Source organism: Hyperolius riggenbachi, chromosome 5, assembly GCF_040937935.1.
Source record: "Hyperolius riggenbachi isolate aHypRig1 chromosome 5, aHypRig1.pri, whole genome shotgun sequence".
Lineage (NCBI taxonomy): Eukaryota > Metazoa > Chordata > Amphibia > Anura > Hyperoliidae > Hyperolius > Hyperolius riggenbachi.
In genome coordinates this window covers 4,369,025-4,381,249 of record NC_090650.1, presented here as the reverse complement: position 1 = coordinate 4,381,249, position 12,225 = coordinate 4,369,025, and the positions used below count along the sequence as shown (strand labels likewise).

Below are 12,225 nucleotides of genomic sequence, written 5' to 3'. Positions count from 1 at the left end.
CCAGCAGTAAAATGTTCACTGGAGTTCCTCTTTAAGACGGGAGGAAGCCCCGCCCTTTTCACATTACATAGGACAGTGGATAGTCCTGAGAAGCAGCACATGTCTCCGCACACTGACTCTTATTTCTCTGGTTTCCCAGGACAGGACCACACCAGACAGTGATACCGCAGCAGCAGAATGCAGGTAAGGGCAGTAAAGCATAATGGGAATAGGGTGTGATGCAGCTGCTGTGCAGACGGAGACAGATCTGCTTCCAATCTTATCAGTATACATTCAGGATCGTTCCTGCAAAGCCCTGGGATAGACTGTCAGCAGCCTCCATGCATGTGCAGCCTCTATCCATGTGCAGCCTCCATGCATGTGCAGCAGTCCCTCTCTTCCATGCACAGTTCCCCGCTCTGCAACACAAATACTCAGCGCCGAGAAACTCCAAGCCAAGATTACACAGGAAAATGTGCAATGTGGGCTCAGGCCAGTGAGGGGCGCTTGCGAGCTGCTTGTGTTGTTTTGGCATTGTGCTGGAATCTCAGATTATTGGAATGAAGTTATCCCTCTGCCAAAAGGCCCAGAGCCGGAGTCCTTGTGGACAACATGGCCATTGGTACGATGTGTATAGCTGGACGCTCGCTCAGTCCTTGGGGGAAGGCCCGGGGAGAGGGCTATGTGGGGGGAGGGCTGGGGGGCTATGTGGGGGGAGGGCTGGGGGGCTATGCGGGGGGAGGGGGGCTGGCGGGGGAAGCCCAAGCAAGGGGCTACACAGGGGGAGGCAGGGGGAGGGCTACACGGAGGGAGGGCTGGGGGACTGCGTGGCCAGTGACTAGTAGTCCTGATTGGCTGGCTGGGTAAGGAAACTGGTAGGTAGAAGTCATTATGGGTGGAATGTTCTCTGACCACATGTGGCGAGCGGGAGAGATGCAGGAAGCATGGCGGACGGGACTTTCACAATCTTCTCCCTCTTTTATTAATGCTTCACAAACACACAGGAGAATTCCGCATGGCAACGTTTCAGAGGTTTGAAGTAAGTACAATCTGTATACCTTTACTGTTATTTAAAGTGACAGTACACTTTTGTAGAGAGATGCAAGCTCTTCAGTTCAGCTCTATATATTGCAGCGATTAAATGCCAGACGTGAGTTCAGCTTCCTTCAGTAGAACTCCAGAGTTTCAGAACCATAATCCCATATTTATGGCTAAAGTGATGCTGTTCCATTATCCCCACCATCAGATATTACTTCTGCCACACTTATCTACTTCCCTGTATATAAACACATGTACACTGGGTTAGTATAGCATCATCTTGTGGCCAAAAAGTAAAACTACATCCAAATACATTATACACTTACCATAGAAAACTTAAATATATTTTCATTATTTTTTAACTCCTTCCACCCCTACCCCAAAATAAAATATTATTGTCATACATTGTACTAGGGACACAATTAAAAATTGTAATAACCGGGACAAATGGGCAAATAAAACGTTTCTGTTATATCCACAATAGCACATTTTATTTCTAACATACAATGACTGAAAGCTGAGAAATGGTGATTTATTTTTATTTTTTTTTCTTCTTTCCTGTAAATGCATATAAAATAATATAATTCTTAGCATAAAGTACTGCCCAAAGAAAGCCTAGTTTGTTTCGCAAACAATAATATATAGATCATTTCCGTGGCATAAGTAGCGATAAAGTTATTACCGAATGAATGGGAAGAGCTTTTGAAGGGGGGAAAAAAAAAGTGGTGCAGAAGTGGTTACATATGGACAGCATAAATTTCACCACAGAGTTTGTATTAAAAAAAATAGCTCCTAATACCAATTCTGCTCCCCTACACAGCTGAGCTGCGTCTTACATCAGCTCTTCCTGATAAGAATGCGACAGGCTAGCTGTTCTCTGCTAACTGCTCTCTGCTAGCAGCCTTCTGTCTCTGCCACAGCTGATTTATTTGTTTAGAGAGCATTATCCCTGCTCAATACACATATGAACTATCCCGGAATGTGACGCAGCGACGCGCTGAGCGGGTTTTATGTCCATTACTGGTTTAATATAAACGGCACATTTGTAGGAAAGGCTGGGACATTTCTCTGGCCCATTTCCAAGGGCGGTACTCTGTGTAATGGGAATCCTGTCTTTGCATTGCAGGTCAATGGTATACCTGAAGAGCGGAAGCTGACAGAAGCCCTGAATCTGTGACCAGGACCCAGGGGGGCGCCCGCAGGACCCTCCAGACACGCCCGCTGATGCTTCACATACAGCTGCGGACCTGCCAAGGGACAGATTCATCCATCTGGTTTCTTTATACAAACTGAACTGAACCTTTTTTCGGCATTTACTACAAAAGCTGAGCGTTCCTGAACATTATTCACACTGAGCTTCAAGCTGTCTTTTTTTTTTTGCTTTCAGTGGAGTGGGCAGAGATTGATCCCATAACAGGGAGATGAACCCCTCCCTCTGTATTCATAATACTGGTACTCTTTACTAAGCCGTGGTCTGGAGGAGGAGCCATCGTGTGGCCTCTGCATTGAGGTGTAAGAAAGCATCGTGTCTCAGCATGGAGGAGAAGTGGACATGTGTTTCCCGCCCTGTAGGTGTGGCAGCTTCAGCCATTCTGGGCCATGCTTCTTTCTTATGCCCAGAACAGTTCCTGCCATGCTGATATTGTCCTGAATAGAAGACACAAGTGACGGATTTCCGGCAGCATGACAGGGACTCTTCAGGTTATGCCAAATGTGTGACTGAGATACAGGAACTACTGTAGAATCTTATTATAGTAAACTCTGATGTAGTACCAACAGGGGATGCAGAGATTGTGACCGCACCAGGGCCCCTGGACCAGAGGGGCCCCCTAGAGGGCCCGCCTCCATCCATCCTTTTAGCCTTTGATTGATGCTTTGATGATCACCTCTGTATGTGTGTTGAATGGTGGTGATAATAAATGGTTTCCCTCCTCGGATTCCACCTCTAAGGGTTCGCTCACACTAGAGGCGGTTTTCAGATTTTTTAAGCGCAGACGATTTGTACAGATCGCCCTAAAAGCGCTTAGACTATGCTTTCCAAAGAGATCGTTCTCACTGGGGCGTTCCGTCTGCTTGCCGCTGACAAAAGCGCTGCAGGTACTATTTTCAGGGCGATTCCGCCTCAATGGAAAGTACAGGAAAAATGCAAACGCTCACAAAACCGCTTTGTGCAGCGATTGTGTTCGCGTTTTTTAGAATAAATACATTGTATTTATTCTTTTCCGGGTCAAAGAGTTCACTTCCTGACTTACGTCAGGGAGTGAATGAAAAAAACGCTCGGGAAAAGCGCTTAGAAAAGCGCTTTTAACAAAAACGCACCGCCAACCCAATCGCTGGGAATCGGAAAAAAAAATGAGTCGAAAATACGTCCAACACGAACGTTATCGGAATTCAGTGTGAAAAAGGCCTTACAATGAAACTGTTGAGGCTCCGTACCAATAAAGCGCTTGGGGGCCCTATCTAAAACTCACACCGGGGCCCCTGGCTCCATAGCTACGCCACTGCCTCTGGCTATTGTAATCTCAGTCCCCGGGTCCCGACCATGCACCTGTATGAATATACAATGTATGACCAATCCTGATATCGTAAACTACTTGTCCAGGCTCCTTGGAGTTTTCTATGAAGAGATTCTACTGTAGTTACTAAAATGTTCCTTGAGTGACCTGTCTGTCACCGTATAAAGAAAGTACTTATTAGCCATGCTAGTTACCGGTCACCGGTTTATAGCAATCAGAACCTGTAAGGACCTCTGGTGTGTGATGATGGGAAACATGCAGCAGTCTGTACAGCTTTCTGTTCAGTATAACGGAACTGTCCTCTGAACAAGGAGACAGGCGGCAGCAGCCAGCCAGGTACAGTCAGTGTATCTGCTATGTGCTGAGTACGGACGTGTGATGTACAAAGCCTCATGGATTGCTAATGCTACACGCATCGGTTAGCCAGCAGCGGTGGTGAGTATGCAGAGTACAGGGTTCCCCTCCATGCCTAAAACTGGTTCAGTGACATCCAGCATCATCATTATTTCACTCTGCGCTGTAAATATATATGCATTCAACTATAATAAAAAGTGATCATTTTACAGTAGTGATGTCATTGTGCAGCCTGTTGCCAAATCTCCAGCAATCACACACCTGGGGGTAGCAACTGGTAAGTGAAGGGGAAAGGTGATGGTGTGTGTGTGTGTGTGTGGGGGGGGGGGGACACTTGTAGTCCTGGCAAGTGGGCATTCATAGTTTCCAACTTACGGATGACCAAGAGTCAAGAGCTGCAGCTGATCCTTTAAAGGACACCTGAAGTGAGAGGGATATGGAGGCTTCCATATTTATTTCCTGTTAAACAATACCAGTTGCCTGGCAGCCCTGCTGATCTCTCTGGCTGCAGTAGTGTCTGAATCACACACCAGAAACAAGCATGCAGCTAATCCAGTCACACCTCAGTGTGAGCACCTATCTGCTGCATGCTTGTTCAGGGGCTGTGGCTAAAAGTATTAGAGGCAGAGAATCAGCTGGACAGCCAGGCAATCTGCATTTTTTATAAGGAAATAAATATAACAGCCTCACCTCGGGTTCCCTGTAAAGCAGTGTCAGTGCGGTATATGACTGACATGCTGGGAGATGTAGTCCGTGCATGCTAGAACATCTCTGTACTGGCACCCGTGCACTACATCTCCCAGCATGCACTGCAGCAGGTGCGACATTGTGTTGGGAAATTCAGCAGCTGCAGTCACTCCTGAGAAAACATGGCGGACCCCACACAGACCGGACCGGGGCCAGAGGAGCAGCACCCTGCAGGTAAGGACGCTTCGGCTGAAGGCACTCACCATTATCATCCTCCCAGGTACTTCCTGGAGCGCAGATGCCTTGAAGAGTGCTCCAGAAATGCAGAAATCACCTGTTGCTGCAATAAATCAAATAAAAAGTGGGAAGAGTCCCAGTCAGCGTCATCCTGGAATTTACACTTTAGGTCCACTAGAAAAATGACAAGATTGTTTTACATGAAATGCATACCTTTGCATCTCCACTGGAAAGCCTTGCATGCTATTTGCATACAGCATTCGGAGAGAACTTGCTGTGCAATTAAAAGAAAAAAGGCACAGCGTATCGCACAGCAATGTGGTGTGTGTGTGACCCAGAGACTTATGCTACATACACACTCGAGATAAAAGTCTTTGGAAAATGAAAGATCACAGACCAATTTTACCCCCTTCCATGTAGTATGAGAGCCATACTCTACACCAGGGGTCCCCAAACGTTTTGGGTCGAGGGCCGGGTCAACATACTTCAGACTGCTGGGGGGCCGGAGTATACATAGAATTATGTAGAAGTTTTTGCGGGCCAGACAGTGAAGCATACCCACTTGACAACCTGCAGTCCAATTGGACAGCAGTGTCACCTGATGAGGAATTTGTTTGGAAACCAGCGAATTACTGCTTTCTGGCTTCCATGTGGATGGGCGGTGCCAGCACTGCGATTTTATATGCGGACCACCAATATTTAAAGATATAGCTGACCACATCTATAAGTAATACATTTTGGGTGTGGGGGGCCGGTAAAAAAGCCTCAGGGGGCCACATTCGGCCCGCGGGCCTTAGTTTGAGGACCACTGCTCTACACAGTCTATTCTGTGATAGCGGGACCCGGGGGAGGGGCACACAGACCTCTGGGGGCCGGAAGATACCCCAGTTAAGTAATGCTGCATATGGTTGCTTGTACTTGCAATAAAATACACCTGAAGTGAGAGGGATATGGAGGCTGCCATATTTATTTCCTTTTTAGCAATGCAGATTGCCTGGCTGTCCAGCTGATTCTCTGCCTCTAATACTATCAGCCACAGCCCCTGAACAGGCATGCAGCAGATCAGCTGCTCTGACTGAAGTGTGACTGGATGAGCTGCATGCTTGTTTCAGGTGTGTGACTCAGACACTACTGCAGCCAGAGAGATCAGCAGGGCCGCCAACAACTGGTATTGTGTAACAGGAAATAAATATGGCAGCCTCCATGTCCCTCTCACTTCAGGGGTCCTGGCACAATTATCCAGCTGCATTCAGCACACAGCTTGCAGCACTGGTGGAGAGACAGCCTGGAAGCAGCCTTCCTCATGGAGTACCACGCATGCTCAGTGGGGACTTGAGGCAGGAAACAAGTTTTTTGCACACCAAGGCCTCGACTCACTAACCGCTGCTAACTCAGCATGTCTTAAAGGAGTCATCAGGCGAATTAAAAAAAAAACCTTTACTCACCTGGGGCTTTCTCCAGCCCCTAGCAGCTGACTGTCCCACACTGTCACCTCCGCTCTGCGCCGTTGTCGTGGTCTCTGTTCTCGGTCTGGAAGCCGGCCCCAAGGTCATCCGCACTGCGCATGTGTGAATCGCTGCTGTCACTGCACCTGCGCAGTAAGCCCCGCTTGATTGACAGCAGCGATTTGCACATGTGAAGTGCGGATGACCTCGGGGTCGGCTTCCGGACCGAGAACAGAGACCGGGACAGCGGCGCAGAGTGGAGGTGACAGCGTGGGACAGTCGGCTGCTAGGGGCTGGAGAAAGACCCAGGTGAGTAAAGGTTTGTTTTTTTTAAATTCGCCTGATGACTCCTTTAAGGCTTTGGACGTGCAAACTAGGGTGCTAAGTAGTGTGCTGTCCAAAGCTGTTACTGATCGCACGCAAAGTTTAGCGGTGCGCCTATATCGTTGCACCGGTGTGCGCGAAACATTGCACCACCGCATTGGACGGTGCGACGTTTCGCTCACAGCAGTGCGACATTATCGGCGCACCACGCAGCACCAAACTTTGCGCATGCGAACGCTTGCGCACAAATTAGCGCGTAGATCACCCGTTTTCACGTCCTAAGTGCCTCTTCACTGGCGTGGTAACACTTAGCACCCTTTCGTGAATCGAGGCCCAAGTGTGTTTCTATGCAGGAAAATGCGCATGTTTTTTCCTAGCAGCTGATGTAATTCATATAGAAAACTGACAAAATGTGCAGAATTATCCTGCAGAATTTTAGGTTTTTTTTCTGAGCGCGAAAAACACATGTAGTGTGAACTAGCCCATTTATTAACACGAGTTCTAAGTTTTTCTGTGCAGAAAACGCACAAAAACAAGTCAAGTGTGTTCCCTGCCTGAATGTTATTTCCCCCAAATATCTCCACTTCCACGCCTCCAACATTTCTGGGATATTCAGGGGAGGGGACACCCGATCTAGCTCTGTGCAGCCCCTGAACCCCGCTGCCTGCTTCCCGAGACTGATTACAGCGCACCTATCTGGGGAACCAGCGGGGCTCAGGGGCTGCAATTCGGCACAAAGCTAGATCGGGGGCTCTCCACCCTACCCTGAAAATGTCGGGAGTGTACGTGGTGCGGAAGCGGAGATAGGGCTGGTGCACACCAGAGCGGTTCTGGAGCGTTTTTAAAAACGCTTGCAGGGGGGAAAACCGCTTGGCTAATGAAAGTGAATGGGATTTTGCTCACCAGAACGGCTCGTTTTTTCCACAAACGCAAACTCGGGGGCTGCAGCATTTTGTGGATTTCTAAGGCGTTTCTGCCGCAATGTTAAGTATAGGAAAAAAGCAAAACGCTGTGAGAAACGCCAGATCAGAGCGGTTTTCCAGGCGTTTTTCTTACAGAAGCTGTTCAGTAACAGCTTTACTGTAACAATATATGAAATATGCTACACAAAAACGCTCCAAAAAACGCTAGGCATGTTTAGAAAAACCTCTCTAAGGTCCCATTCACACTTGAGCGTTTTTCCGGCGATGTTGACAAAACGCTGAAACGCTAGTGCTTTTAAAAGCTCTAGTGTATTTAAACCCTATGGACCTGTTCCTACTTAAGCTATTTGCGCTAATCGCCGCAAATCGCCCAAAATCGTGAAACGCAAATGTGTAGCCTGCACCATTTTCAGGCGATTTCCCGGCGATCGCGTTTCAGTGCTATAGAAGCGCTAAACGCAATCACACAAAATGCCAGCTGTAAGCGCCGGCGTTTTGTGCTATCAAGTGTGAATGGGCCCTTAACATGCCTAGAATCGCTCTGAAATCTGCTTCAAAAACCTCCAGTGTTTTGCGGGTCTACTAGCAGTTTTTGGTGTGCACTGGGCCATATTTAGGACGTTTTACGTGGCAGCACAATTAAATGGGACGCAGGCTCCTACTGCACATGCGGGGCTGCACTATCTGTCATTACACCGTCTGTAATGTTGTAGATTATAAGTATAGCGCTCTGTACATCAGCCAGACAGGGTCATACATAATACAATCCAAAACTCCTAATACATCAATACAGTCCACTATCAAGTCCATCAACAAAGATCTCCATCCCAATGGTACATATCACGCTCACCAGAAACGTTGGCTGATTAATTATGATCAGTAGTAGATAGCAGCTGATGATCCTCTCAGTACTTTTCCGTGTATACCTCAGGGAGAAAACGCTGACATAGCGTGATACTGTTTTACATCAGACGGACAGGTATCCCTCCACCAACATTGCTGGTCACCAGTGCTAAGTTAACAGACACCACACACCCAGTGTGTACAACTGATAGATTAAAGGCTCACCAGATCTAATGGCTGACCGTATGACAGACCAGCTCACAGCGCTTCTAATACACCTTCCTTGTCCCAGCAGAGTCTTTCTCCTTAAAAACTCAAAGCGGAATCGCAATAGTGTATTACCATTTATTAAAACAACTTAAAAGCAAGTAGTGCACTCACATTTCGCCATAAAAATATGCGCATATCATAAACCTCATACGGACGTCCTCCTCATTGTCACGCTCGCGTCTTCACACAGCAATCCGAGGCCACGCCCTACCGGTTTCGTCATATGACTCATCAGGGGCTGGCCATCGTAGCTGCGTGAAGACGCTTTAACCTCAGTCATATGCAAATCATTTCCTCTTTCCTAGCGGACATTACGGCAGCTCAGAATGACGGGTGCTGCGCTATCTGATAACAGGTGGCGCTCCGCAAACCCATACTATCCTCACAGCTTAAGACATATTATACTCTAACATTAATAATATCAAAACATTGTCAATTAAAACATAAACAGCGCTGTTGTACTAAAACCCTACTTTGTATTACTATCACGGGCAAGTCTTCTTCACATATTTTAGCCAGTCCATATTTGCCCCGCAGGTTCTTAAAGCGCCAGGCTCACAATGAACTCAGAACCCCCTCCCCAGAAATTTGAAACATTTCTCATATATTACCATGTGAACAAAGGACACCCTAATGTGACCCATGTTGTTATGTCCCCCACCCTACTATAACGAACAAATCCTGTTAATACCCAATTACTGGTCACCAACAATTGGTCTACTTCTAAATTACCTTGAGTGAATAATAGTCACATATGAATCTTAGTATCATACCATGTGTGACATTTTAGGTGTCCGAATTATCATTAACCGTAACAAAAACAATCACATTCATATCTCTCTATAGGAAAACGTCTGTACATCCCCCTCTCTACAAATATAGGTCCCCCCAGAACCAGAACCTTCCCCCAGGTGCCAACAACTTTACTAGGCACAGGCTTACCTACCCTACATCCCCCTTCCCCATGTGAATTCAATAGATAGTGATCCCACTATGTGTGCCACTATTCTTATGTTATACAAATTATATATATACAGAGACCCTACTTAGCTACAAGTGTCATCACCCTATCCCTAATCATCTGCAATAAAACAGTTCAGGTCCAAATCCACATTCAGCCCCCTCGGCCTCATTGTTTTCATCAGGTAGATCCATTTTGTTTCCATCCTTGAAATTTCACGGATCTTATGGCACCCCCTCCACTTTGTAGTTAGTTTCTGGAGTGCAGAAAACTGCATCAAGGAGGCATTGCAGTTATGTTTTTCTGCAAAGTGCCTAGACAGGCTATGGCTACGGAAGCCTTTCTGGATATTATTAACATGCTCATTTATCCTTGACTTCAGCATTCTTTTAGTGCGCCCAATATACTGGAGTCCACACGGGCACCAGATTATGTACACTACATGTGTACTGGGGCACGTAATGAACTCCTTGATGTTGGTGACCAGTAATTGGGTATTAACAGGATTTGTTCGTTATAGTAGGGTGGGGGACATAACAACATGGGTCACATTAGGGTGTCCTTTGTTCACATGGTAATATATGAGAAATGTTTCAAATTTCTGGGGAGGGGGTTCTGAGTTCATTGTGAGCCTGGCGCTTTAAGAACCTGCGGGGCAAATATGGACTGGCTAAAATATGTGAAGAAGACTTGCCCGTGATAGTAATACAAAGTAGGGTTTTAGTACAACAGCGCTGTTTATGTTTTAATTGACAATGTTCTGATATTATTAATGTTAGAGTATAATATGTCTTAAGCTGTGAGGATAGTATGGGTTTGCGGAGCGCCACCTGTTATCAGATAGCGCAGCACCCGTCATTCTGAGCTGCCGTAATGTCCGCTAGGAAAGAGGAAATGATTTGCATATGACTGAGGTTAAAGCGTCTTCACACAGCTACGATGGCCAGCCCCTGATGAGTCATATGACGAAACCGGTAGGGCGTGGCCTCAAGTTGCTGTGTGAAGACGCGAGCGTGACAATGAGGAGGACGTCCGTATGAGGTTTATGATATGCGCATATTTTTATGGCGAAATGTGAGTGCACTACTTGCTTTTAAGTTGTTTTAATAAATGGTAATACACTATTGCGATTCCGCTTTGAGTTTTTAAGGAGAAAGACTCTGCTGGGACAAGGAAGGTGTATTAGAAGCGCTGTGAGCTGGTCTGTCATACGGTCAGCCATTAGATCTGGTGAGCCTTTAATCTATCAGTTGTACACACTGGGTGTGTGGTGTCTGTTAACTTAGCACTGGTGACCAGCAATGTTGGTGGAGGGATACCTGTCCGTCTGATGTAAAACAGTATCACGCTATGTCAGCGTTTTCTCCCTGAGGTATACACGGAAAAGTACTGAGAGGATCATCAGCTGCTATCTACTACTGATCATAATCAATCAGCCAACGTTTCTGGTGAGCGTGATATGTACCATTGGGATGGAGATCTTTGTTGATGGACTTGATAGTGGACTGTATTGATGTATTAGGAGTTTTGGATTGTATTATGTATGACCCTGTCTGGCTGATGTACAGAGCGCTATACTTATAATCTACAACCTTTTAGGGTGTGAATACTCACCCATTTGTACAGCGATCCATTCAGCCAGTGTGAAGCGATTAGTGTTTGACACTTAAGTATATGTACCCTGTATTGTATCTGCTAGAGTCTTGAGAAGAGGAGCGCACATACCACTTTTTCCCTACACCGTCTGTAATGTCTGATTGCGCTGCCTGGAAGCTCCTCCCACCCTGAGTAACACACATGCTGGTTCCAGGGCTGGAGGTGTAATGTCTGATTGCGCTGCCTGGAAGCTCCTCCCACACTGAGTAGCACACATGCTGATTCCAAGGCTGGAGGTGTAATGTCTGATTGCGCTGCCCGGAAGCACCTCCCACATTGAGTAGCACGCATGCTGGTTCCAGGGCTGGAGGTGTAATGTCTGATTGCGCTGCCTAGAAGCTCCTCCCACACTGAGTAGCACACATGCTGGTTCCAGGGCTGGAGGTGTAATGTCTGATTGCGCTGCCTAGAAGCTCCTCCCACACTGAGTAGCACGCATGCTGGTTCCAGGGCTGGAGGTGTAATGTCTGATTGCACTGCCTGGAAGCTCCTCCCACACTGAGTAGCACGCATGCTGGTTCCAGGGCTGGAGGTGTAATGTCTGATTGCACTGCCTGGAAGCTCCTCCCACACTGAGTAGCACGCATGCTGGTTCCAGGGCTGGAGGTGTAATGTCTGATTGCGCTGCCTGGAAGCTCCTCCCACACTGAGTAGCACGCATGCACTCTAATGTATCTCTGGCACCAGATGGACTCGGGGGCTGCATTTTGGCACAGCGGTGGTTCGGGGGATCCCCTCCCTTCCCTGAAAATTTGGGGAGTGTAGGAGGTGTGGGAGCGGAGATATTTATTATTTTACCACCAGCAGCATCATTCTACAGGAAATGTGGCCGCACAGCCTGCTACTGCGCATGCGGAGAGCGCAAATCCACAGGCAGCGCAATCAGACATTACACCGGCACTGACCAGAGGGTGTCTCCCAGCAACCGCACAGCGCACAAGCCAAGCCCCACCCACCAGCAGCCAGCTCTGACAGGAATCCTGCAGGCGGGA

At 47.3% G+C, this 12,225-nt stretch overlaps 1 protein-coding gene and 1 long non-coding RNA gene across 6 annotated transcripts in view; one reads left to right on the top strand and one right to left on the bottom strand.

Annotated features, from left to right (window-relative positions):
* Positions 1-4,096, top strand: part of SGCE (sarcoglycan epsilon) — a 111,928-nt gene extending 107,832 nt beyond the window's left edge. For 3 of the 5 annotated variants that reach the window (XM_068235029.1, XM_068235027.1, XM_068235028.1), the window contains 3 exons: positions 140-183; positions 984-1,018; positions 2,144-4,096. In XM_068235029.1, the coding sequence (XP_068091130.1) occupies positions 140-183; positions 984-1,018; positions 2,144-2,194 (130 nt within the window). In that variant the 3' untranslated portion in view covers positions 2,195-4,096. The remainder of the gene's footprint in view (positions 1-139; positions 184-983; positions 1,019-2,143) is intronic. The other 2 variants (XM_068235031.1, XM_068235032.1) reach the window with 2 other exon arrangements.
* Positions 973-11,473, bottom strand: LOC137517952 (uncharacterized). The gene is made up of 3 exons (XR_011020718.1): positions 11,192-11,473; positions 4,838-4,914; positions 973-1,255 (listed from the first exon to the last, which is right to left on the bottom strand). It is a non-coding gene; the product is annotated as an uncharacterized lncRNA (long non-coding RNA).
* Positions 11,474-12,225: the final 752 nt, after the last annotated feature.